The sequence below is a fragment of the Panicum virgatum genome, chromosome 6N, assembly GCF_016808335.1.
Source record: "Panicum virgatum strain AP13 chromosome 6N, P.virgatum_v5, whole genome shotgun sequence".
NCBI lineage: Eukaryota > Viridiplantae > Streptophyta > Magnoliopsida > Poales > Poaceae > Panicum > Panicum virgatum.
Genome location: NC_053150.1, coordinates 43,883,996 through 43,907,383, shown reverse-complemented (window position 1 = coordinate 43,907,383; position 23,388 = coordinate 43,883,996). Strand labels below are relative to the sequence as shown.

The following is a 23,388-nucleotide window of genomic DNA, read 5'->3' as shown; positions in this document are numbered from 1 at the left end:
CCCGTGCCACACCCGGTTATTCGTCCCAGACTGGGATCGAACCCGGGCCGGTGGCCTCCACGACGGGAGCGCTCACCACCACGCTCAGGGTTTACAAAACCGGTGGGAACCGGTCAAACTGGTCCGACCCGGTTTCAGTTTGGGGCCCAAATTCAAAATTTAAATTTGAATTCAAAAAAATGAAAAATTCCCAAAAAAATTCCTAAAAATACTTCAAGGTGCGACGAATCTAATAGTGTCAAATTTTTTCAAAAATTCGTTCATTTAGTATAGTTTACGAAATTTTGAAGTTAAATCAAAAAAAAAACCAATGGCCCAATAAGGCCCACGGCGCTCTGGCGAGGTAGATATAGTTCTGGACAGAGGTGGGAGGGGTCGCGCGACCCCCAGAACCCTTCCGCCCCCCACCCGCTCCCTGTCCGCCGCTCGCAGGAGGCGACCGGCGCCCGCAGCCGGGAAGCCGCCCGCCGAGCCCGGCTAGCCGGCCGGTTAGTCCGATAAGCCGGCCCGGCCTCGGATCTGCTCTCCGACCAGCGCACAGGGGCGGTTAACCGGCCGGTACGAGCGGCTAGTCGGCCGGTATCGCCGGTAAGCCGGTGCGACCGGGAGAGAAGGTAAGAAGTGAAATTTTTTAATAGAATGATTGGTTAGGTGTATGATTTAGAATATTAGATGATTTGTTTTAGGATTTAGGTTAGAGTTAGGTGTATGGCATATACGATGGATCCGAGGTATGCATATACGATGGATCCAACTCAACAAATGTTTCGTGGACTCAAGGATACATTTCAGCGTATGACGGATCTCCAGAGCGTCGTGCAGGCATTGCAGGAGTTTGACGTGTTTCGACAGAAGGTTGGCGAGTATGGCAGTGAAATGGCAATGCGGATGGCGATGGACCCAAAGACATCCCCATGTAAGAGTTACTCCGTATGACATTGCTATTTTCTCTATTCGAATATATTGCTTACATATTCGGTTGCACATGCATCGTCCTGGTGGATGGTGTTCGGATCAAGCACTCCAAAGCGATTGGGCACGTAAAAATGCGGGTGACACTCACCTAGGGAAAAGGAAGTTGCAGAAGGGGCCTACAAAGGGTGACACGAAGCGTCGAAAAGGCAAAAGAACAGCAAAACCAGTAAGCAGCGACACCGAGACTGATGATGGCGAAGGTGAGCGTAGTCCTCCGTATCAGGAGTCCAAGGATAGCACCTCGGCCGATGATAGTGATGATAGTGACGGTGCTGATGCTGATGCTGGTAGTGGTGCTCATGGTGTTCGTTTCACAGGTATATATTGCACATACAAATACACACATATTTCTGACTATGAGTATTGACTACTAATTATGATATATGGTTGATTGCAGGAGAGACTCAGTTCACACATGCTACTCAGGACACCGACCATGGAGCACCGCAATCGCAGAGGAGAACATGTGGACTGACGGACTACGACACTCCACAGTACTCTTCTTCCTCCTACAGCGATTCCAGTCACTCTTTTCACTACCCCATTCCTGACATCAGCATGCACCCACCGACGAGATGGGTGTACGAATGAAAAGACCACCATTTTTATACTATGTTAGTTCAGGAATGACAAACAACATCGGCGTGGACGGGTCAAACTTGGCAACACTACAAGGCTGAGCTGCTTAGAGTGCGAGGTATCGCTTTGATGTCCACCGCCGAATACCAAACCGCGTCCTAAATGGGGGTCTTCCCATTCCTACATTGAACTCTTATTTGATGTGTATAAGTGTATGACTCGGTATTTGTATGCACGCTTATTACTATTGTATTTGTATGCATGATTATAAATTCTTGCTTTTTGTGTGATTATTTACATTAATATGTGCATAGCTCATGCCAAAATTTCCTTTTATTTCATACCGGGATCTATTTTTTAACCGCCGGAAAATTATTTTAAACCACCGGTATACCGGCCAAATCGACCGGTAAACTAGTCCAACCGACCAGTAAACCGGTCCGAACCAGTTGCACATCGGCTTTTGAATTCAACCGATTCCGACCGGTTTCCGGCTAAACCGGACTGTATACCGGAACCGGGCCCGCCGGTTTAGTCGGACCGGTAACGTAAACCCTGACCACGCTACGAGCGCGTTGGCAACGTCCGGAGATTTTGGCGGCACGTGCGCGTATGATCCAGGGACAAATCGACAGCGCGGTGGCGGCGGCGTTGGGTGGCCAATGAAGTGCCGCTTGAATACCGCGGCGCCCGGGTTGGTCACGCAGGGCCGCCGCCGGCAGCCGTCGGGCATGGCGCGGCGACCACGGCGCTAGCTGTGTTGCGTGCGCGAGCCGGCAAGGGCGGGAAGGCAGGCCACACCAACACGGGGGCCGCCGCCGGCCGGCGGTGCCGTGCTCCCGCCACAGTTGGTTCACGGGCGCGGGGGGTCTCATCCCCATCCGCCTCGGTCAGGTCGCGCGTACGCGTCGCGCAATTCAATACGTGACGCGTACCCGTATGGGGAGGCGTACACCGTACTCCGCCTTTGCTGCATGCTGGTGGTGCGCCGCTCCTATCAAATGCAGAGCACCTCGCTCTACGACTGCGAAGCTGGCACCACGTTACTGCTGCGATCTACTACAGCACGAGCCAGACACGGACCCCTGGCGACGTGTGATGCCGACCGTGGCCGCGCGCCGACGATTTGGGACCCCGGCCGGCCCTTCCTGTGCCGGTCTGGGTTCAGTGTTCCGATCACGATGGTAGACTGAAAAACAGGAGCGTCTTAACTGTAGCTAGTCCCCTGGCGTTGCGCTAGAGAGAGAGGCCATCTCACCCATCGTCAGAGACTCAGGGGGACTGTTTGGTTGGGTGCATAAAGGCCAGCCAGGCTCTAGTAGTACAAGCAGGCCATGTTTGGTTGGCTGAATGAAGCCCGGAGCCAGGCCTCCATTGTGCAAAATGAGGCCCGTGGCCTGGCTTCGCTTATGCGGCCGATTCGGTCGCATATCTCGGGCCAGGCTCCGCGCGCTGTCCGCTCACCTCCCGTGCCAACTGCTGTTCGCCGCTCCGCTCTTGCGACGCCACCAAGCTCGCAACTCGCAACGTGCCAACTGTCTGGCGGCGACCGCCGGCAAGGCTCCACGGCGGAGCTCCCCGCACGGCCGGCGGCAAGACCCCGCAGCAGAGCACCCCCCTACGCCCGGCTGTGAGACCCCGCAGCGGAGCTCCCCCGCACGACCGACAACGAGGCCCCGCGTCGAGTAGCTGTCTCTTGGCCTCGGCCCAGGGAGAGGGTGACTTGTTGAGGTAGTCGAGGAGGTAGGTGACTATGCAGAGTAGGGCGCCTCCCGCCTCCCGCCTCCCGTGTCGTCGCTCCCTAAAAGCCATCACCGACGTGCCCCTGCCATTTCCTTTGGTCGCGACTCGCGAGGGGCGCGGGTACCGTCGGCTGATGCATCCCTGCCTCCATCGATGATTTTGATTTTGATTTTGATTAATCGATTCAATCGATTGAGGGCGCCCGATCTGTCTTCCTCGATTTCCCCCCTTTGATTTTTGTTGATCTGATTCAACTTTACGCATCTATCTTCTCTCTCCGGGCCTCTGCTTCTTGATGGCTGCACATGCCTGTTCGTTGCTAGCTCGGAGGAATCCCTCACCTTTGTTTGACCGATTTTTGCATTTGTGACTCCAATTGGATGCTAGTGATTTTGGTTGGCAGAAGTTTGATTCAGTGGAGGAAAAGCACGATTGGATAGGGCTCAGTGTGAGAAAAGTTGATTTGATTAGCTACAAGTTACTGAAGTTAGATCCAGAGCTTCTCGATGGAGTTGGCTGCCATGGCAGCAACGGTGGCTCATCGGCGGCGGAAGGGAACAAGGCTACAGAGAGAGGTGACAGGCCAGTGACTCACCGGTTAGAGAGAGGAGGTGATGCCACCCAGGTTATGCATAAAACCAAACACACCATAACTAAATCAGGCTTCACTTGTACAAGTAACCAAACATAGACCAAACGCATACTGGAGACAGGCTTGAGCTAGCCTGGTTGCAAAAGCTAGCCAGGCTACTTTAAGCCAAGTAACCAAACAGAACTTGGCCAAGAGCATCTCCAAGAGTGCTCAATTTTCTAGTTCCAACATATGTATATTGGGACCTTGCTAAAAAAAATTTAGGCATGGAAAATACCCACCTCTCCAATAGTGCCTTAAAATTTGCCAAACCAGCAAAAATAGTAACGTACCAACAGTTTTATTTCTCGCGGAAAAAAAGGCACGACACCTCCTTGCCCCTCCATCTTCCATCCACGTGGCCCTTTTTTTTTCTCACGGAGAGATTGGGAGTGCAGAGAGGAGAGTAAATTTGGCTCAGAATAGCTCTGTTATTGGGCACATGAAAAATTTGGGAACAGATATTGGGCACTATTGGACCTTTGTTTTTCGATTTTTTGCCCAAAACTGATTATTGGAGGGATTTATTGGGCACTCTTGGAGAACCAACTCTTTCCCTGAACGAACCTTGCCAGCCGGCGCGGGGGGGGGGGGGGGGGGGGGGGGGGGCGGGGGTCGTGACCGAGAGCGAGGTCTACGGCCTGTCTGAATTCTGGACCGACCGATCGAGGGCGAGTTTGTGATTGAGGGCTGTTCAGTTTCGGCACGGTTTTGGCACTCGCACGCTCAACCCACACCAGATGCTGCAAATCATGCACGGGTTAAATTCAAGCCAAACAGCGCTCAGGTTCAATACAAGACGCTCGCTTATGACGATTAGGGCGTCCGCAGTGGTCGACGATTTACCGGCGATTTAATTTTTTTAATCGATAAACAGTGCCTGCACAGTAGTCGCTAGCGACTCTCTCCGCGCTAGCGCGCATGCTTGCCGATGCCGTCTCCTCTCTCAGACACGCTCGCCACGCCCCCGCCGGTACTGTGCCGAGCTTGTTTGAGCCGGCGACGTAGCTAGCACTAGCTAGGACCGTTGTGGGTGGCCTTACTGCTGTGCATCTGCAAAACAAGCCATGCCAGTCAGTGTAATGATGAATACTGTCAGAATGAAGCGCGGTGAACAGCTTGTTTTTCGAACAAATAGGGGGCGCCATCCAGGCTCTCCGGATGCATGCAGTGAATGATTGGATGGCCGCACAGGGGCAGGGCCTGGCTCGCTGGAAACGCCGGAATCGGCCGTTTCTAGCGGGCCTGGCTTGCGGGAGCTAGGCATTAGCATACTAATGATGTTATTAGTACATAATTAGCATATGTTAAATAATATTGATATATTTTAAACTAGATTAAGCTTTACAAAGGTAAATTACAATCATTAAAACACAACTCCATAAGCTAAACATTATCAAATCATTTATTTTTTCTAATCTTATTTCATGCGACATGACACATAACCAAAACACTTTCTCTTCTCAACCAAGCTGAACACATACGCACAACCAAACACGAGAATTTGCATACACCCAGCCTGGCTCACAGGAGCCTGGCTCACAGATACGAGCCAGGCTAGGATCACGCAGCCAATTAATCAAGCCCTAGGTGAGTTTGCATGCCTCAGCGCCATGCAAAGCCGCGTTGCCGATCTTTTCCGTCCCTCTGTGACCTTTTCATCCCATCAGTTGTGCTCTTCTTCGTATCCCTGGAACATGCCCGCGGGAGTTTTTGGCTCACTGCATCTTCTAGGCCCTCGTTGAGGCGGAGCAACTTCTGCTAAAGCCCATGGCCTGAAAAGCCTTGAAAGTGAAGGTGGGCCCGTGGGCAGTGGGCACTGCCGCCGTGCTGCATTGGAGTTAGTTTGGCATGGCTTGGCCAGGCCGACTTTTCTTCCGTTTTCCTTGGGCCATTGGCCTGTTTTCGATGCTGGAGTTCGGCTAAGTGCGTCTTTTCGGCCCGCTGTGAATCCCCTCCACAGGCCGAGCCGCTTCTGCTAAAGCCCGTGGGCTGAGGAGCTTGCAAGAGAGGGTGGGCCGCTTACTACTGCCGAGAGAGACCCCTAGCTCCAAAGACTTTGGACTCATTTGGTGGGGAATCTGGTGAAAACCACAATTTCGTGAAAACTCGTACAAATCACGATAAATAAATCGTCTAAATTCACTAAAAAATCACACATGTAGATGATACGATGATACACAATTTATAAAATATCTTGTCCAAACTCGACTTCGTTTGTGAGATATAAAAATAACAAATTTCAAACCAGAAAGCTGTTCGGATGATTTGTTACAAATTTGTTATTTTTATATCTCATAGATGAAGTAAAATTTAGACAAGATATTTTATAAGTTTGTGTATCATCATATCTCCCACATATGTGATTTCTTTAGTGAATTTAGATGATTTTTTGCCATAGTTTGCACGGATTTTCACGAAGGTTATGGTTTGCACTAGATACGCCCACAACTTCATGAAAAACAGTGCAAACCACGGCAAATAAATCGTCTAAATTCACCAAAAAAGCACACATGTAGATGATACGATGATACACAATTTTGTAAAATATCTTGTCCAAACTCGACTTCGTTTGTGAGATATAAAAATAACAAATTTCAAGCCAGAAAGCTGTGCATATGATTTGTTAGAAATTTGTTATTTCTATATCTCAACACTTTTTTTATTTTTTTTGAAAAAATCCAGCAAGCTGAGAGTACAATTACTGGCTCAACGCAGCAAGGAATTTACAAGCCACACATGCGACATCCCTTCACAAGGAGCTTGTAACACGCACAACCTGCCGGGAAACATATTTTTTAGCCGAAAAAAGGAATATATTAGGCTATAGTTGAGTACATCATCAGATTACAAGCACGCTGGAATACAATCTGATATTCTAAAAAATCTTGTGTAGTCTAAATTCTCAATTCCAGACTTATATGACGTTTCGAATAGAAGGCCGCATAGGCAAACACTCGGTGTGCACAGGCAAACACCCAGCAATAAACTCGAGAATAGAAGCCTAGAGAACGGCGGCTAACACTCCTACAGGCGAAGTTGAGAAACTCATTCTTTCTTGTGTCTTCCATCTTCTTCTTTCTGCCACCGAAGAAAAAGAAAGACACCAAACAAATCCGCCATTACCGAAACCGGTGACCGGAAATAAGCTCCGCAGCCAGCGACGGAGCCGCCAACCCGAAAGTAAAAGCTCACAGGGGAGCCAGCACCCATGGGGATGCCGCAAACTCCTCCGCTTTCGCAAAGAAACAGGAGGAACCCACAGAAAGCGATCGGGTGCTCTAACCTAAGAGGGGGTAGGAGTGAATTAGGCACTCTAAAAATCTTAACCTATAGCTCCAACTAGTTTGCATAAAAATTAAACTAAATCAAGGTATCTAGATGTGTAACTATGGTTCACCTTAGTGTGTAACCCTCATCCCAAAAGAGTTTTGCAACCTATAGCCAATCCTAACAAGATACTACACTAAGAAGGCAAAGGCACACAAATTGCAATATGAAATGCGGAAGCTTAAAAGGAGGAATGAGAGGAAGCGAACTCTCAATATGAGGATTTATTCCGTGGTTCGGATTGCCACAAAGTCACCCCTACGCCCACGTTGTTGAAGCACTCACGAAGAGTATCGCTTCCCGGCAATCAGGTCTCTTCCGTGAACACAATCACGATCACCTTGATCCCGATCTTCACTAAGGGAGATTGCCCATGAATGAGGGGTCTCCGTCCCTCTTACAATATCGTCGACGCCGCTCCACACCAAGCCGGAGGGTCGTTGACTTGCCGGCGAGCCACCAATTGCTCCAAGGGGCCGGCGCACCGTAATACAAGTGGGGTTCACTCTAGAACCAGCCACAACTTTCTTGTTCACTCACTCAATAGCTAATCTAGCACTCACACTTTACAAAGCTAGTGCTAAAACCTAATAATATGATCAATGAGCTCTTGTATGGCTTGGAGGTGTTCTTGGGTGTGTATGAGATGTCTTGGGACTCCAACAAGTTTCAAATGGCTGGAGGAACACATATATATAGGCCTCCAACTTGAACTAGCCGTTTAGAGCCATTGGCCACATTTCTGCGTAGGCATCAGAACTTCTGGTGCAAGGGCATCGGTTCTTCCGGTCACTTATAGATTGAACTAGCCGTTGGGCCTTTCTGACGAGTTCTGTAGCTGAAAAATGGTACCATCGGAATATCCAGTAGTAGCATCGGAACTTCCGGTACTAAAGGAACTTTCTGGGGTTAAAAACATGCTCTCTGGACAATAGTACGGGCATTGCACCGATGCCCTTTTTTGTAGCATCGGAATTTCCGGTGCTTATAGAAATCAGCTTCAAGGTGCTTCGTATTTTGGCCATAATTTTTTACTCCGAACTCCGATTTGGATGATCTTGTACTATTTGGAAAGCTTGTGAAATTCTCTACAAGATTCTGCTAAAGTCCATCTCATTTGATCAAATTTTGAGCAACGGAATAACTGGTGATAGGCATCGGTTCAACCGGTGCCACACAGAAATCAGCTTCTCCGTATTTTGACCATAACTTTTTACTCGGAACTCCGATTTCGATGATCTTGTACTTTTTGGAAAGCTTGTGAAATTATCTACAAGATTCTGCTAAAGTCCATCTCATTTGAATAAGTTTTGAGCGTTGGTTAAACCGATGCTTGTCGGAAGGTCTGGTGCAGGGTCATTGGAAGAACCGGTGCTACTGATTTTTGCATAACTCGTCCAATTCAGCATTTCTTTGAGTTCTTTCTTCATGTTTTTCTTTGATAACCCTTTTTAATATATTTTTTGGACCTAAAAAGATTCACTTAACAAACTTGTTAGTCCTATTGATTGCGTTGTCATACAATCACCAAAATCACTTGAAATGACATAAATGGTGCCATGTTCGTTACAATCTCCCCCTTTCTGGTGATTGATGACAACACAACCAAAGCAAGCATAAATTTTTTAAAAATTGACAAATTAAACTACTTACACTTGCTTGGATGCTTACCACCATCCAATGACAGTTTGGCCTCCCCCTAAAATCATGATCCCCCTCTGTTTCTCCCCCTATTTGCTACTCTTCTCTCATATGTTGACTTGATCCAGTCGGTATTTTCCCCCTTTCGAATATACTTTTCCTTCTTGGGAACATCTCTCCCCCTTTGTTGGGAACATGCCTTGCTTTGATCCACATTTCTCCCCCTTTGGAATCAAATCACCTAAAAGATCTTGCACCTAAAAGGTCTTGAAAATAATATAGCTCAAGAGAAGATTAATAGTCTAGGGAGTTAGTTTCATGACTTATGATTCAATTGTATGATATCAATGAAGATACCAATTGAAAATTTATTATGGTTGATCACAAAATCACAAAACTAGCATGACATGAGTTAAGCTTTCCATAAGTATGTGCACAAAATGATAATGTAAAAATCAAGTGCACAACTAGATGTTATAACTAGAAAGCTTAGATCATATCATGCACGGAGGTAGCTCTAAAAATAAAAACTTGATAATGATACCAATTGAATGAATTTAGAATCTTGCATACCTTTGGGGATCCTTTGTTTACCTTGTAGTACCAAATAAAAGTGAGTTGCCACAATTGAAGTCATTAGAAGATGAGCACTTGGTACACCAAGACTTAGCAAATGTATGAGCACATAGCCTATGAACTTAGATATGAGCATTTAAGTTCAATAGAGTATGGCTCAATATGCATGAAAGCACAATTTATCTAATCACTCTTATAGAATTGTTTATTCACATTGATCGTGAATAACATTCTCTTAGAGTGTTAACTCTATCGTGAGACTACAAAAGATAAACTTATGGGAGACATAGGCAACAAATGTCCAAGTTGTGGATAAACTTAGGGGAGACATGGGCAACAAATGTTCAAGTTGTGAGCTTAACTTGTAAGCTAAGCCTCCAAATATCCCGAAGCCATTCTTGGGCTTCAAGTCTCATTTGGAACCCACACCATTTGAGCCCCCTTCATATTGGTGATGATGTCCTTGGGCACCCAAATGGACTTATTCCAACTCCTTTTCTTTTTCCCAATCTTGTGAGCAACCACCTTGCCATTGGTCTTCTTTTTGATTACATAGGAGGTGCTATTGCTTTTGTTCCTCCGGTTGGGCTTGGTGTAGATGAGAGAACTCTTGATTGTGAGCTTCTTTTTGTTCTTCTCATCCGAAAGCTTCTTCCTTGGTCGAGGACACTTGTTGTACTTGTGGCCTTCTTTGTAGCACTTTGAGCAAGTCACGGTGGACCCCTTCTCAAACTTCTTCACCATGTCTTCACGGTTATCTTGAGAAGGTTGGACATTGCTCATTATGACTTTGCCTTTCAATCTATACAAGTCCTTCATGAGCCTTTCCACTTCTTGCTTGAGCTCATCATTCTTCTTGGCAATGAGATCATCACATGATTCTACAACAACATTCTCATTGCATTTCTCATTGCAAGGGTTAGAATAAGATTCATCAATTAAATCAATGCAAGAAGTTGAAGCATCTACCCTAGAGATAGGAATTGCACAAGGGATAACTTGCTTCATTTCCAAAGAGTCATTTGTATCATGAATGCTATCAAATTTGAATTTGAGCTCTTCATGCTTCTTGCTAAGCAATTTGAATTTTCACATTAATTCTTCAAAATTTGTAGCAAGAGAAACATTTAGATCATTGAGAGCATTAAGATTTTTAATTTCTTTTGATTGCTTCTTAATGAGTTTTTGGTGCTCATGAACAAGGTCAAGAAGTTCATCAATTGAAGGAAAGTCGGAGTCATCATCACTTACATCTCTATCCATACCTTTGGCCATAAAGCAAGTATTGGATGATGATCCCATGCGGATGGTGAATTTCTTATTTTATTCATCACTTGAATTTGCACTTGATTCTTCACCGCCACTTACCCATTCACCAAATACGGCATATGATTCATGCTTGGGTTTTTTCTTCTTCTTTTGCTTATTCTTCTTGAACTTCTTCTCAACCTTCATAAGTTGATGGTGAGGCCCATCTTTGAGGAAGACCATATACCCCATTGTGTTGATTTCCTTCAAGGATTTGTTCATCTTCTTTACTTGCTTGTAGAGGTTGGGGTTCATTGGCTCTTTTTCATCATTTGAGGAGCTTCTTGCATCCTTTTCTTCCTCATCACTTGAGCTACCTTTGACGGCCATCTTCTTCAACTTCTTGAGGTGTTTGCATGCAAGTGCGCTATGTGTTGGTGAAAAAGATGTCGCTTTTGCCTTGATGTCATTGCGTAGCTCATGGGCGATCACCTTGTTGAGGATTTGATTTGGTGTCATTGTGTCGAGCTCTTTCTCATATAGAATTGTGGTCACCAAATCATAGTCCGGCCTTCGTAGTGAGTGAAGAATCTTGCGAATGAGTTCCAAGTCTTCAATTTGCTTCACACCTAAGGAATTAATCTCATTCATAAGAGTGTTCAAACGTGAGTACATTGATTCAGCATTCTCATCATCAAGTTGTTTAAACCTATTAAGCTTATCAATGAGAACATGATATCTTTCGTTGGCAACATCCTCCGTGCCCTCAAGGTTCTCAATGATCGTCTTCCATAGCTCTTTAGCATTTTCACAAGAATAAACACGATTGAACACATTGTCACTAAGAGAAAATAAGATTATGCATTTAGCGGTGACATCATGTTGCCTCTCTTGTTGGCCACCATTCTTTTTCATGCCATCACTCACTACTCTCCAAATATTTAGGCCCGTTGCTTGGAGATGGGCTTGCATTAAAATCTTTCAACATTGGAAGCCCGTGCCATCGAACCGTGGAGCGGGTATAAAAGGATCCATCCTTTCCCCATAAGAGCTAACTCACTAGGCGGTGAAGCCTACCGATCTAATGAGCCGGTAAACACAAATTTGCCAATAAAATTGACTTTCTTTGTGAGAGAAGTGAGTCCCGGCTTTGATACCAATTGAAAGCGATCGGGTGCTCTAGCCTAAGAGGGGGAGGGGGTGAATTAGTCACTCTAAAAATCTTAACCTATAGCTCCAACTAGTTTGCACAAAACTTAAACTAAATCAAGCTATCTAGATGTGCAACTATGGTTCACCTTAGTGTATAACCCTCATCCCAAAAGAGTTTTGTAACCTATAACCAATCCTAGTAAGATACTACACTAAGAAGGCAAAGGTACACAAGTTGCAATATGAAATGCAGAAGCTTAAAGAGAGGAATGAGAGGAAGCTAACTCTCGATACGAGGATTTATCCCGTGGTTCGGATTGCCACAAAAGCGCCCCTACGTCCACGTTGTTGAAGCACTCACAAAGAGTATCGCTTCCCGGTATTCAAGTCTCTTCCATGAACACAATCACGATCACCTTAATCCCGATCTTCACTAAGGGAGATTGCCCACGAAGGAGGGGTCTCCGTCCCCCGCACAATATCATCGACGCCGCTCCACACCAAACTGGAGGGTCGTTGACTTGCCGGCGAGCCACCAATTGCTACAAGGGGTCGGCGCACCGTAATACAAGTGTGGTTCACTCTAGAATCAGCCACAAGGATCTTAACCTTGCTTGTTCACTCACTCAGGAGCTAATCTAGCACTCACACTTTACAAAGTTAGTGCTAAAACCTAATGATATGATCAATGAGGTCTTGTATGGTTTGGAGGTGTTCTTGGGTGTGTATGAGATGTCTTGGGACTCCAGCAAGCTTCAAATGGTCGGAGGAACACATATATATATATATAGGCATCCAACTTAAACTAGCCATTTAGAGCCGTTGGGCACATTTCTACGTAGGCATCGGAACTTCCGGTGCAAAGGCATCGGTTCTTCCGGTCACTTATAGCTTGAACTAGCCGTTGGGCCTTTCTGACGAGTTCTGCAGTTGAAAAATGGTACCATCTGAATATCTGGTGGTAGCATCGGAACTTCTGGTGCTAAAGGAATTTTTTGGGGTAAAAAACTTGCTCTCTGGACAATAGTACGGGCATTGCACCGATGGCCTTTTTGTAGCATCGGAATTTCCGGTGCTTATAGAAATCAGTTTCAAGGTGCTTCGTATTTTGGCCATAACTTTTTTACTCCGAACTCCGATTTGGATGATCTTGTACTCTTTGGAAAGCTTGTGAAATTCTCTACAAGATTATGATAAAGTCCATTTCATTTGATCAAATTTTGAGCATCGAAATAACTGGTGATAGACATCGGTTCAACCGGTGCCACACAGAAATCAGCTTCTCCGTATTTTCACCGTAACTTTTTACTCGAAACTCCGATTTCGATGATATTGTACTCTTTGGAAAGCTTGTGAAATTATCTACAATATTATGCTAAAGTCCATCTCATTTGAATAAGTTTTGAGTGTCGGTTAAACCGATGCTTATCGGAAGGTCCGGTGCAGAGTCATAGGAAGAACCGGTGCTACTGATTTTTGTATAACTCGTGCAATTCAGCATTTCTTTGAGTTCTTTCTTCATGTTTTTCTTTGCTAACTCTTTTTAATACATTTTTGGGACCTAAAAAGATTTACTTAATAAACTTGTTAGCCCCATTGATTGCGTTGTCATACGATCACCAAAATCACTCGAAATGACATAAATGATGTCATATTCGTTACACCACTCGCGCTGACTTCACCATAGTCCATGAGGACGCCGAAGCAGCATCCAAACGGACCACCAAAGAAGCAGCAGTGAAGACAAAAGATCCACCACTCCACAAGGCCACCACAAGCAACCACCAGGAGGAGGAAAACAGGCCGCAGAGGATTCACCATCCATGGCTTCAGCTGAACCAAATCGAAGAAGAATAGGGACAGGAACCTTCCGGCAGAACCAAAAGAGAGGCAAACTAACCTCAACCAGACTTCACCGATGAAGATGGACGGATCATCTTCCAGGTTGAAGAAGAAATTTATTGGCCGACTGAGCAGATCAAACATCAACACCGCTCGCGGCAAACTAGCTTCACCGCCGCCGACGACAGCGAGCAACCCTTGGTATATACAGACATCTAATCTATACAAGTCCGCACGTCGATTTGGCCGCCCCCTCCCTCTCCGGCGCCCATCCGGCCACTGGAGAGGAAAGGGGCCGGCGGAATCGCGCCAGAAAGCTTATCGCCTCGTGTTCGCCTCTCTCTACTGTAGAAGCAGATAAGGATGGGCAGCGAGCGAAAGAGGCCACTTACCTGCCGGGGAAACACTTGGGCTGGCTAAAGTGCACACATCTGCATAGGTCTTTGGAGCATGAACACCACGACAAAATCGCCGCGTCATTGTTCTTTGGAGCATGAACACCACGACAAAATCGCCGCGTCATTGTAAAAACAAAGGAAAAAAAACAACAGATCTCTCTGAAGAATTCCTACAATTAACATGCACAAGCTAAGGCAAGAACGGTGAGATTACTGCGGAGCCCTTCACTGTTTACAGCTCACCAAATGGTTTTTGATAAGGAAAAAAAAAAGAGAAACACAACAGTCCACCAATTGGTGCATGGCCAGAGGCGGTCGAAAGTCGAAACCATGGGTGCAAACGGACATTCAGGGTGAAGACTGAAGAGCCAAAAACCACACAGTACCCTAATGGTCGGTACACCATACCGTTGGTGACCTACAGCAACCTAGCCGTCGGGCACGCGACCACGTTCCCTTCCCATTCAGTCACCGTCCAACGACCTGATCACGACCCGCGGAAGAGAGAGCCTTCCCGTCCCGTCCAACCGCCCCGACCCGCGTCGCGATCCCTCCGATCGCCAGTTGGGCGGGCCCGGCCTGCCCGGCCGCCGCCCTACGAACTAGCAGTAGCTAGCCACCCAAACGCCCGGCGCCATCTCGCCGCCGGCCCACCCCCGCCTCCCATGTGGCCGTCGGCACGGCTCCGCCCCTGCGTGGCCGGGTTCGGTACCGGGTCTCGTCACCCGCGCGCGCGCGTGTCCGGCCACAGACCGCCCCGGGGTCGGCCTCGCCGCGCCAAGGCCGGCGATAACGCGAGGGCTGGCCGGGGACAGGAAGCTTTGGTGTCTTCCTCCATACCCCTCCCGCGCGCCCGCATCTCTCGCTCAGGTGTCGCTCGGCCGGGCCCTGTGCACGGGGATGGCGCCGCCCGGCCGGCCGGCCGGGCACGTTCCGACGCGACGTCGTCACGTTATCCCCCCCTTCTCTCCCGCGGGTTTCCCCGCCCTGTGCGTATCTCGCCGCGATTTTGGCTCTACGTACACGTGGGGCTCTGCCCCGGCCCCCCATGTGTGCCGTGACACCGATCCCTCGTCTCGCCGTCGTCGTTGGCTCGCGCCGCGCTAGCTTGCCCTCCGGCTGCCGCGCGCCTCACCGGCCGGCCGTTCTGGGTGGCGATCGGGTCGTGGAGCGCATGCGTGCTGTGCGGCGGGCAGCAGGGGTCCCGTCCCGTCAGGGACGCCGCTGTCCCTGTCTGGAGGCCGGCAGGCCGCGATCTGACGCGCCCGAGCGATCGCTCTCCCGGTTGCGCAGAGCTCGCCGGCCGGCAAGCGTCGGGCGTCGCGTCCACGTCGCGGCCGGGCTGGACAGGCCGAGCCCGAGACCGGCATGTCCTGGGCAGGGTTGAGTCCCGATTTGGTTGACAGGGGCTTCCTGTCACGAGAGATGAGACACGCAGGATAACGGATAACCACGCTCACACCTGTACGCGGAACAAAAACACTGGTCAGTGTGGGCTCCCCACACGCGATGCCAACATGTTGGCACCACGCACAGGGTCATGCTCATGCATGGTGGTCGACGGTCAGGCACTCGAGGAAGGAAGGAGGCTAGGTTCATGCACGCACCCTGGCCAACAATTTCCCTTTTCCGGCCGACTGCACACCACACACACGCACACAGGATCCGGCGCATGTCTGTGGTGGCCGGAACCGAATCCATGGCGGAAAACAACGTCGCCGGAGAAAGAAGAAAAGCGATGACCACCCCAATGATGGGGCAATGAGAAACCAATCAAAGCTAGCTAGCTTGGGCCGGCCGATGGAACATGGAACGAAGGTGCCAGCTTTGTTGGAGAGGGAGGTTTTTGGTAGGATCGGGCCGGGCCGGCGGAGTAGGACGGCTGCTGGGCGGCGCCCGCGCGCGCGTGACGATGCCGACCCGGTGCCATCGGCCAGCGCCCGCGGTCTTCGGCGCCGGGGCCCGGGAGGGTGCACCTGGGCGCTCTGGATCCGTCGGAGGCCACACCAGATCTTGCCGCCGTGGGGCCGGAGCGGAGCCAGCCCCCGCCGTCGCGCGACACGTGCCCTTCATTCCCCGCGACCTGTTCGCCGGACGCCGGCGGCCGTGGTGGGCGCGCGCCCCGCGGGACAACGAGGCCCGATCCGACGCTCTCCCCCCAGCTTTTCTCGCTGATGGGGATGTCTCGTCTCGCATCGCGTATCCCGTGCACTGTGGTGGTAGACCGGACGCAGCAGGTTCAGAGCACGCGTTTTTTTCCTTCCCGTGTTCCTCTCCTGAAGAAGCCCGAGGGGCACGTATCGGCTGACGCGACGGCAGGGTGACGCTGACGAGCTCCGAGCTGTGGCTGCCGACAGGCAGCCGAAAAGATTTCTCCTCTTCGCCAGTGAAATCCCAGGAGAGCTCGCTCAGTGAATTAAGGTACCAGACGAGGGTTCGTCGTCGACGACGGCCTTACGGGGTGGACTGACCTGAGCACGTCGGTCTCGCGACAGGTCCATCTGTCGAGAGGCCCGGCCGGGCAGGCCAAGCGAGTTCCCGGCACATGGCTGCGACGGGGGCGGCACATGTACAAGGCCTGGGATCTTGTGGTGGCGGATCGCCTCGCGCGCCCCCGGTCTTCTCGCGGCATCATCGCGGTTCCACGGCGAGCATTGGCCGCCGCCGCCGTCGCCGCTCGGATCAGGGTGTGCCAACGTCTCTATTTTTCACCTGTACTTGCATGTGCCGGAGCCACTCGATCGGTCAGAACTCAGAAGGTTCCGGGTCGGCTGGCGACGTGCGCGTCAGGGGCGGTCTAGACAGAGAACGGTGTGACTGAAATCGTGAACGTGTGTGGCGCTTGCATGAATAGTGTACGAGAGAGGATATGTACGCATCATCGTACGGTGGGTATCTGTACAGATGTCAACTGCTCAGCTTGATTGACGGTCGTGATTACTGACCCAGTTAATCCTTGATTGCCGGAACAGATGTCAACTGCTTAGCATAACTTTTGGCTCTAATGGCCGAAGGTGGTAGGCCTACCTGAAAGCTTTACCGAGAGCATTTACGAATCAGTGTCGAGCAATTGCTGACCAGGTCGGATAATATGTTCAGTGTATAAAATACCTAGGAAAAAAATCCACTTTACACCTTCGAATTATCACAAAAGTCTGATTTTCAACTTTCAACTACGAAACCGGATAACAGAGGCCATCCAACTGTTCAAACCGGATAAATTTAGTCCCTTATGTGGTTTTGAAGGTGGTTTTCCATTTTGTGAGAATTACAAATATTCAATTTTAAACTATAAAATTCATAAGTAATTCATTTTAAATAAAAAAGTTATGAAATGGGTATTAAAAGTTTTCTAAAAATGTAACCTATCTATTGGCACAATACTTGTCAATTATTCAAATCTATTTTTTTATATTCATAATATTTGTGTGCTTGTAGTTATAACTATGATTTTTGAATAACTAAAATTCAAATGGAGCAATAATAGCTAGGTTATATTTTCAGCAAAATTTTGGTACTAATTTCATATTTTTCTGATTTAAAATGAATTAGTTTTGATTTTTTAGAAATGATTAGATATTTTTATTTTATTAGAAAAATGCAAACTCTGAATAAAAGTGACGACGAATCTTGTAGTGAGATATCCAAACATGCCTTAAACTTGTCCGTTTGTCCCTAACTAAGCTCGTTAACTGTACTTTTTGCGAAAGGATTGAATGCGTACTGTCATTATTAAAGCCTAAATCTCCCTAACATGCCAATATGTGACAAATCGTCAGTTGGGTTTGAACCACATGTCCTTGCTAATTATGGTGACTTTGACATCAAATGGATCGGAATACAACGGTATATATGCCACACCCGTCAACTTTTAGAAGCGCTAATTCAGCTGCGATGGATATATCATGGCGATAGAGATGGTGACGACTGAATCTAAAGGTCGCAAGGAACATAAGTCAGAGTAACATGAGCTTGTCTAGCATGTATAGTAGCATGGGAATTGAACATATCAAGCACATGTGTACACAATTTCAAGAAACTAGCGAGCTAACCCTTACTATGGTGTCACCACTTACATCCCTAGCATGAGGTTCATAACTTAGGGGGAATGCTAATTTACGGTTGACCGTACGGAAAGAGTCCGTACGGTCGATTTTCTGACAGCTACATTTTTTCATTTATAGTAATTTTTTTGTCGTTTTGTGATAAAAATTTTCCTGAAAAAATTTTTCGAAGGGAAAAAATGAGGATGCGAAAAAAATTTGACGAGAAAAAGTTTGGAAAAAAATTTTCAAAGAACAAACAAAAAAATTTAAGGAGAAAACTTTTACATTAAAAATGAAAAAAACTTTGATTTTTTTTTTGCATCCAAACGAAAAGAAAAAAGGCTCTGAAAAAAAATCATCCAAAAATAGGAAAAAAATTCAGAAAAAAATTGAAAAGAAAAAAAGCCTTGCGCGGGGCTTGCCGCTGACCTTGGCGCCGCCATGGTGGAGCTCCCACGGCCGGACCTCGCGGCGCTGCCGCCCCAGAGATCCCACGGCCAGGTCTCGCGCGCTGCGTCCCCGAAGCTCCGCGGCAGCCTCGGTCACCGCGGTGGCGGAGCAAGCACGACCGGGCCTCGCGCGCACTGATCCTCCGACCCTGCGCACGCGTGCTGCCACTCCGTTGCGCCCTGACTCCCCGTGAGCGCTCAGCCCGCGAGCCGCCGTGAAGGAAGCTGCGCGCCGCCGCCAGGATAGGGGAGGCCCGTGCGTTGCCAGGGAAAGAGAGAAGAACGAGTGGAAGAGAAAGTGAAAAGGGGAGGGGGGATCCGGACTTATGGACGGGGGCGGACCGAACGGGTTGACCGTAAGTTTCCAAACTTACGGTCACCCGCATTTTCAGCATCCCGATAACTTAGTCTTGTTTGAGGGATTTTTTTAGCAACTTTTGCCTCCCTAGGAAACTCCGAAATCCATGAGCTTTCCGAATGGAGGAATCCCCCAAAAGCATATAACCTCAAAAAGCTTGGTTTACACTATAAGCCCAAAACCTTCCTAGCTTAGCTTTCTGAGCTTTTCCCCCACACGCCCCATCCACACCACATCGGCCTTGCCTTCTCATCCATACTGACGGTGGGTGATCACCGCTAGCAGGGATTCAAGGGAACCCCTGTTTAGAGTTGGCTAGGGGTGTAAACCGCGCAAGGATCTCCCTTAAGGAAGCGAGTTGAGAACGTGATTTTTAGAAAGGTTCAGGCCGCCCGGAGGCGTAATACCCTACGTCCTGTGTGTTGTGATTGGTTCTTTGCTGATCCGAAATGGGGAGCCCAAGCCCGAAATGTAAGAGTTATCTCCCAAAGAGCGGTCCCTTTACATGTCCTAGGACCCTTCTATTTATAGACTACAACTGCCTTCTCTGCTTCTCTCTAACTTGTGTGAAAGCACCCTTTGCATGGTGGGCGCCGTCATCCAGGTTGCCCTGCCTTTGTCAGGTGGGCAGGCATCTTGTCGGGCCCGCCGTAGCAGGCTTCGGGGGAACCCGCCAGTGTCAGAGGCGCTTCGGGGTGGCCTCGGAGTGTCCGGGGTGTCTCGAGGTGGCCGTAGTCACTGTCGGGTGGACCCTAGCATCTCGGGGTGGTCCGGGGTCGTCCGGCCGGCCCTCGTGCCTCCGGGGTGTCCTAGAGGACATCCGGGCTGGTCGGAGGCGGCCGCGTGGTGATTTTCGTGGTAGCCCCGCGGACCCTCTTGGTCCGGGGTGACCTCGGTCAACCCCGGGGTGGCTCTGGTTTTACCGTGACGGGGCGCGGTAAACGACGGTGGGTCCCGGCCACCGTCCATCTTCAAGCCGATGGGATGGATAGCTCAGGGATAAGCTATCCGCCGCCTATCGTCTTATCTTCTGAGCGCACGACATCCCCGTAATCATGATGTTCTTACGGAGAAGCCGCGCACCCCCTCGAGCTCTGCATCGAGCCCGGCGGTGAGGCGCCGTAACCTCCGAGATTTCCCGTCTGGTAAATATCTTTTACCAGGCGGGTGTCTTCAAGGGGAAGGAAGCGTCCTTCCCAGGCTTCACGTGTCGGGTCGGGCCCGGCCCGCCCCTAGTGGGCGTCCACTCCCGTGGACGGTTGCGCTGCGTAAGGGCCCATGGCTGCGCTCGGCTGACGTCGCCGGCTGACGCGGCTGGTGGGTCCCCTTCTTCCTTAATCGCGCATAAGTCCGGGGTCATGGGGTCCCCGTTCCCATTATGCTGACACATACACCTCCTCAAGATGGCCGCACCCGCCTCTCACCCTGCGCCGACCGCCCTCCTTCATGATCGGCACCGATCTCACCATCACACATCTTCGTCGTCCACCCTTTTTTCCTTGGACATCCCACTTAGTTGATGGCCAAGAAGCTGAAGGCCAGATAGAACGGTTTCACTTATCAGAGAATGCAACTTTCTACATTATTCTAGGCTAGCAAGCGGAGCTGCTCCACGAAGGAGAGCGTTTGGAGAAGCTACCGCTCGCTCAAATAGTGCCTTAGTCAAGTTTGCAATGACGCATGCTTTGGTCTTCATGTTCGTTAGTTAAATATATTTGATGTTGCCATTATACTCCTAAATATTATTTTGTGTAAATTATAACAATGTTTCTGTTCCTTTAAAATGTTCAGGGGCTGGAATATTCATTTTCAGATTTTTATATATATGGATGTACATATATAACACACCGTGGTGAATGGACCGTGCTTTTTTTTTTTTGAAACGGATCGTGCATTTCAATGGAACTAAAAAGAAATGAACCGGAGTACGTCCAGTCCAAGCAGACACACCACCTCGTTGCCTCGTCTGGGACGGAACGGGTAGGATACGGACTGACGGGCAGTCAGTCAGTCAGACAGACACCAACTGCCGGGGCATTAACATCAGCCTGACACGGGCACATGGCGATGGCCGGCGCCAGAGACGGTCGCGCACCGGCCGGAGTCGCCTCGCCGCCGGAAAGCGACGCCCAGGCCGCCCCGCTTCGGGGCGGCGCGCGCTCCCGCCGCCCCCACGGCGGGGCGCCGCTGTGCGCGCACAGCGCCGGGTCCTGTGCGCGGGCGTCCGGGGTGACGAGGAAGCGGGCAGGCCGGGCCGCGGCCGCGCGCGCCGAGGCGCCGCCAGGTTTCCCGTTTCGCGCGCGCGGGTGGATCATGCAGCGCGGCACAGTTTCTTGCAGTGCTCGTCGCCGTGCAAGCACGCCCTGTGCGCGGAAAGTTGGATCGCTCGCGTCCTCGATCTTCTCTCCCCTGTCCAGCTACGAGTATGATGAGAGGGTATAGCCTGCTGGGTACGGTTCCATGTATAGCATCATGACATCTTTGATTTGACTGGGTTTTTTCTTGGTGTTTTTTAACAGCTGGTGAAACTTCTTTTTTTTTTTTGCAGACGGTAAACATTGAGATGATTGATGACAGTATAGATTATAGGGAGATGCGACGACGAAGAAACGGCCGGTTATCAAATCTCAAAGAAGGAAAGGAAGCTAGGGTTAATTAAGTGACAAGGGAAGAAAAAGAATGTTGCCTGGCGAGTGGCGACGAATATAATGGAAATTAACACGTTCACAACATGAGATGCGTGCAATGTACAAGCTATTATAGTATGTGTGCATGCATGTGCTGTGAGAGTAGTATAATCGCAAGCATGGAAAGGGCAGTAAAAAAACATCTCTAAGTACTAGTAGTAAAAATGTAAGGCGTCTAGCCAAGTGCATCTTAAATTCTTAATTTACACAACATATGATCGTACACGTGCTGCCGACGCGCGGGGGCTCGTCGCAGCACGTGCGTACGTGCAAAGCTCCAGGTCCGACGGCGAGACGGCGAGTCGGCGATTAGTGCATGATCGACGACCACAACCTTGGCCATATGCATGCCGGCCGAAGGGTGGCCGCGCGCGATCGAACGATCGGTTCGATCTACCACTGGCCGCTGAAGCGGCCGGGGTAGGGCGCGGCGGCGCCGTCGTCGTCCGCCGCCGGTGGCGCCGGGCGGCGGCCGCTGGCGGCGGCGGCGCGCTCGAGGGACTGCACCTGCGTCTTGAGGAACTTGACGTAGTGGATGGCCTCGTCCAGCATGGACGCGGTGTCCATCTTGGTGCCGCCCGGGACGAGCCGCTGCAGGATGCGGATGCGCTCGCTGATGCGCTCCCGCCGCATCCGCGCCGCCACGCTCTGCGGGTCGGTGGAGATGCGCACGTTGCGGCGCTTCGGGGGGCGCACCATCTCCGGGTCGATGTTCACCGGCTGCAGCGCCGCCACGCGGAAGATCATCTCCCGCATCGCCGACGACCCCACGGCGGTGGCGCCGTCGTCCATGCCGCCGTTGCCCCCGCCTCCTCCTCCGCCGGCGGCGGCGGCAGGGTAGTCCTGATGCGCCGCGTACTCCGAGCGGGCGCTGCCGTTGCACGACGCGTGGGACGTGACAGCGGAGGAGCTATAGTACTGGTGGTGGTCGTGGTAGGTGGCGCGGCCGTTGGCGGCGCCGCCCGCGGACATGTGATGAGGCACCGAGGAGGAGAAGTGGTGATGAGCTTGCTGCTGCATGCACGGCGGCGACGGGGGCGGCGTCGAGGGCACCATCATCATGGCGCCGTGGTGGTCAGGGAACGCCGTGAGCTGCTCCAGCTGGAGCATTGCGTTCATCAGCTCCAGCTGCGCCTCCGGGTGGGAATTCAGCATGTCGAAGTCCATCCAGGGCCGCGATCAAGAGCTCGACTGGATGGGAACGAAGCTAGCTGATCTTGAACAGTGTGCAGAGAGCCAGAGAGAGGTCGGTCGTCAAGGGGATCGGGGAGCTGGTGGAGAAAGAGTAGTGGCTGCCTGGCTGGTGCTGCAAAGCTAGCAGCTAGCTAGCTTGTCACTCTGGCCTCTCTGGAGAGGCCTATGTGTATGAAAGGAAGATTGTGTTGTTACCATGTTGCTAAAGGTGAGGGTCCTATTTATAGGAGGATTGCCGGGTGCTAGGTGGCCTCTCTGGACTTGACAGGCCACACAGTGCTCGTGTTCCCTTGCATCAACCTCTAATTCCTCTTCCATTTTGCGGGGAGTCTTGCTGCTCTTTTTTCTGGCTTCACAAAGTAGCATGTGTTAAAGATAAACTATCCCTGTCTTTTGTTTTCCGGAAAATGATGTTTCAAGATAATGTCTCGCAGAGACACGGAATCTGTTCTCTGACACCTCAGGACCTTTCAAGAATTGCCGACTGTATGTCCAGCCAGCCCAAATATCTCCATGAAGGGTTCTTTTGTTGGGATATA

General features: G+C 50.0%; 1 protein-coding gene across 1 annotated transcript; it reads right to left on the bottom strand.

Moving 5' to 3' along the window:
• Positions 1-21,808: 21,808 nt before the first annotated feature.
• On the bottom strand, positions 21,809-23,031 carry LOC120677482 (transcription factor LATE FLOWERING-like). The gene has a single exon (XM_039958635.1). The coding sequence runs from the start codon at positions 22,820-22,822 to the stop codon at positions 22,049-22,051; it is 774 nt and encodes a 257-aa protein (XP_039814569.1). The 5' UTR covers positions 22,823-23,031; the 3' UTR covers positions 21,809-22,048.
• Between the last annotated feature and the right edge of the window lie 357 nt (positions 23,032-23,388).

Bases quoted from the DNA above. Each gene is read 5' to 3' on its own strand.
- LOC120677482 (XM_039958635.1), bottom strand. From the start codon at position 22,822: ATGGACTTCGACATGCTGAATTCCCACCCGGAGGCGCAGCTGGAGCTG.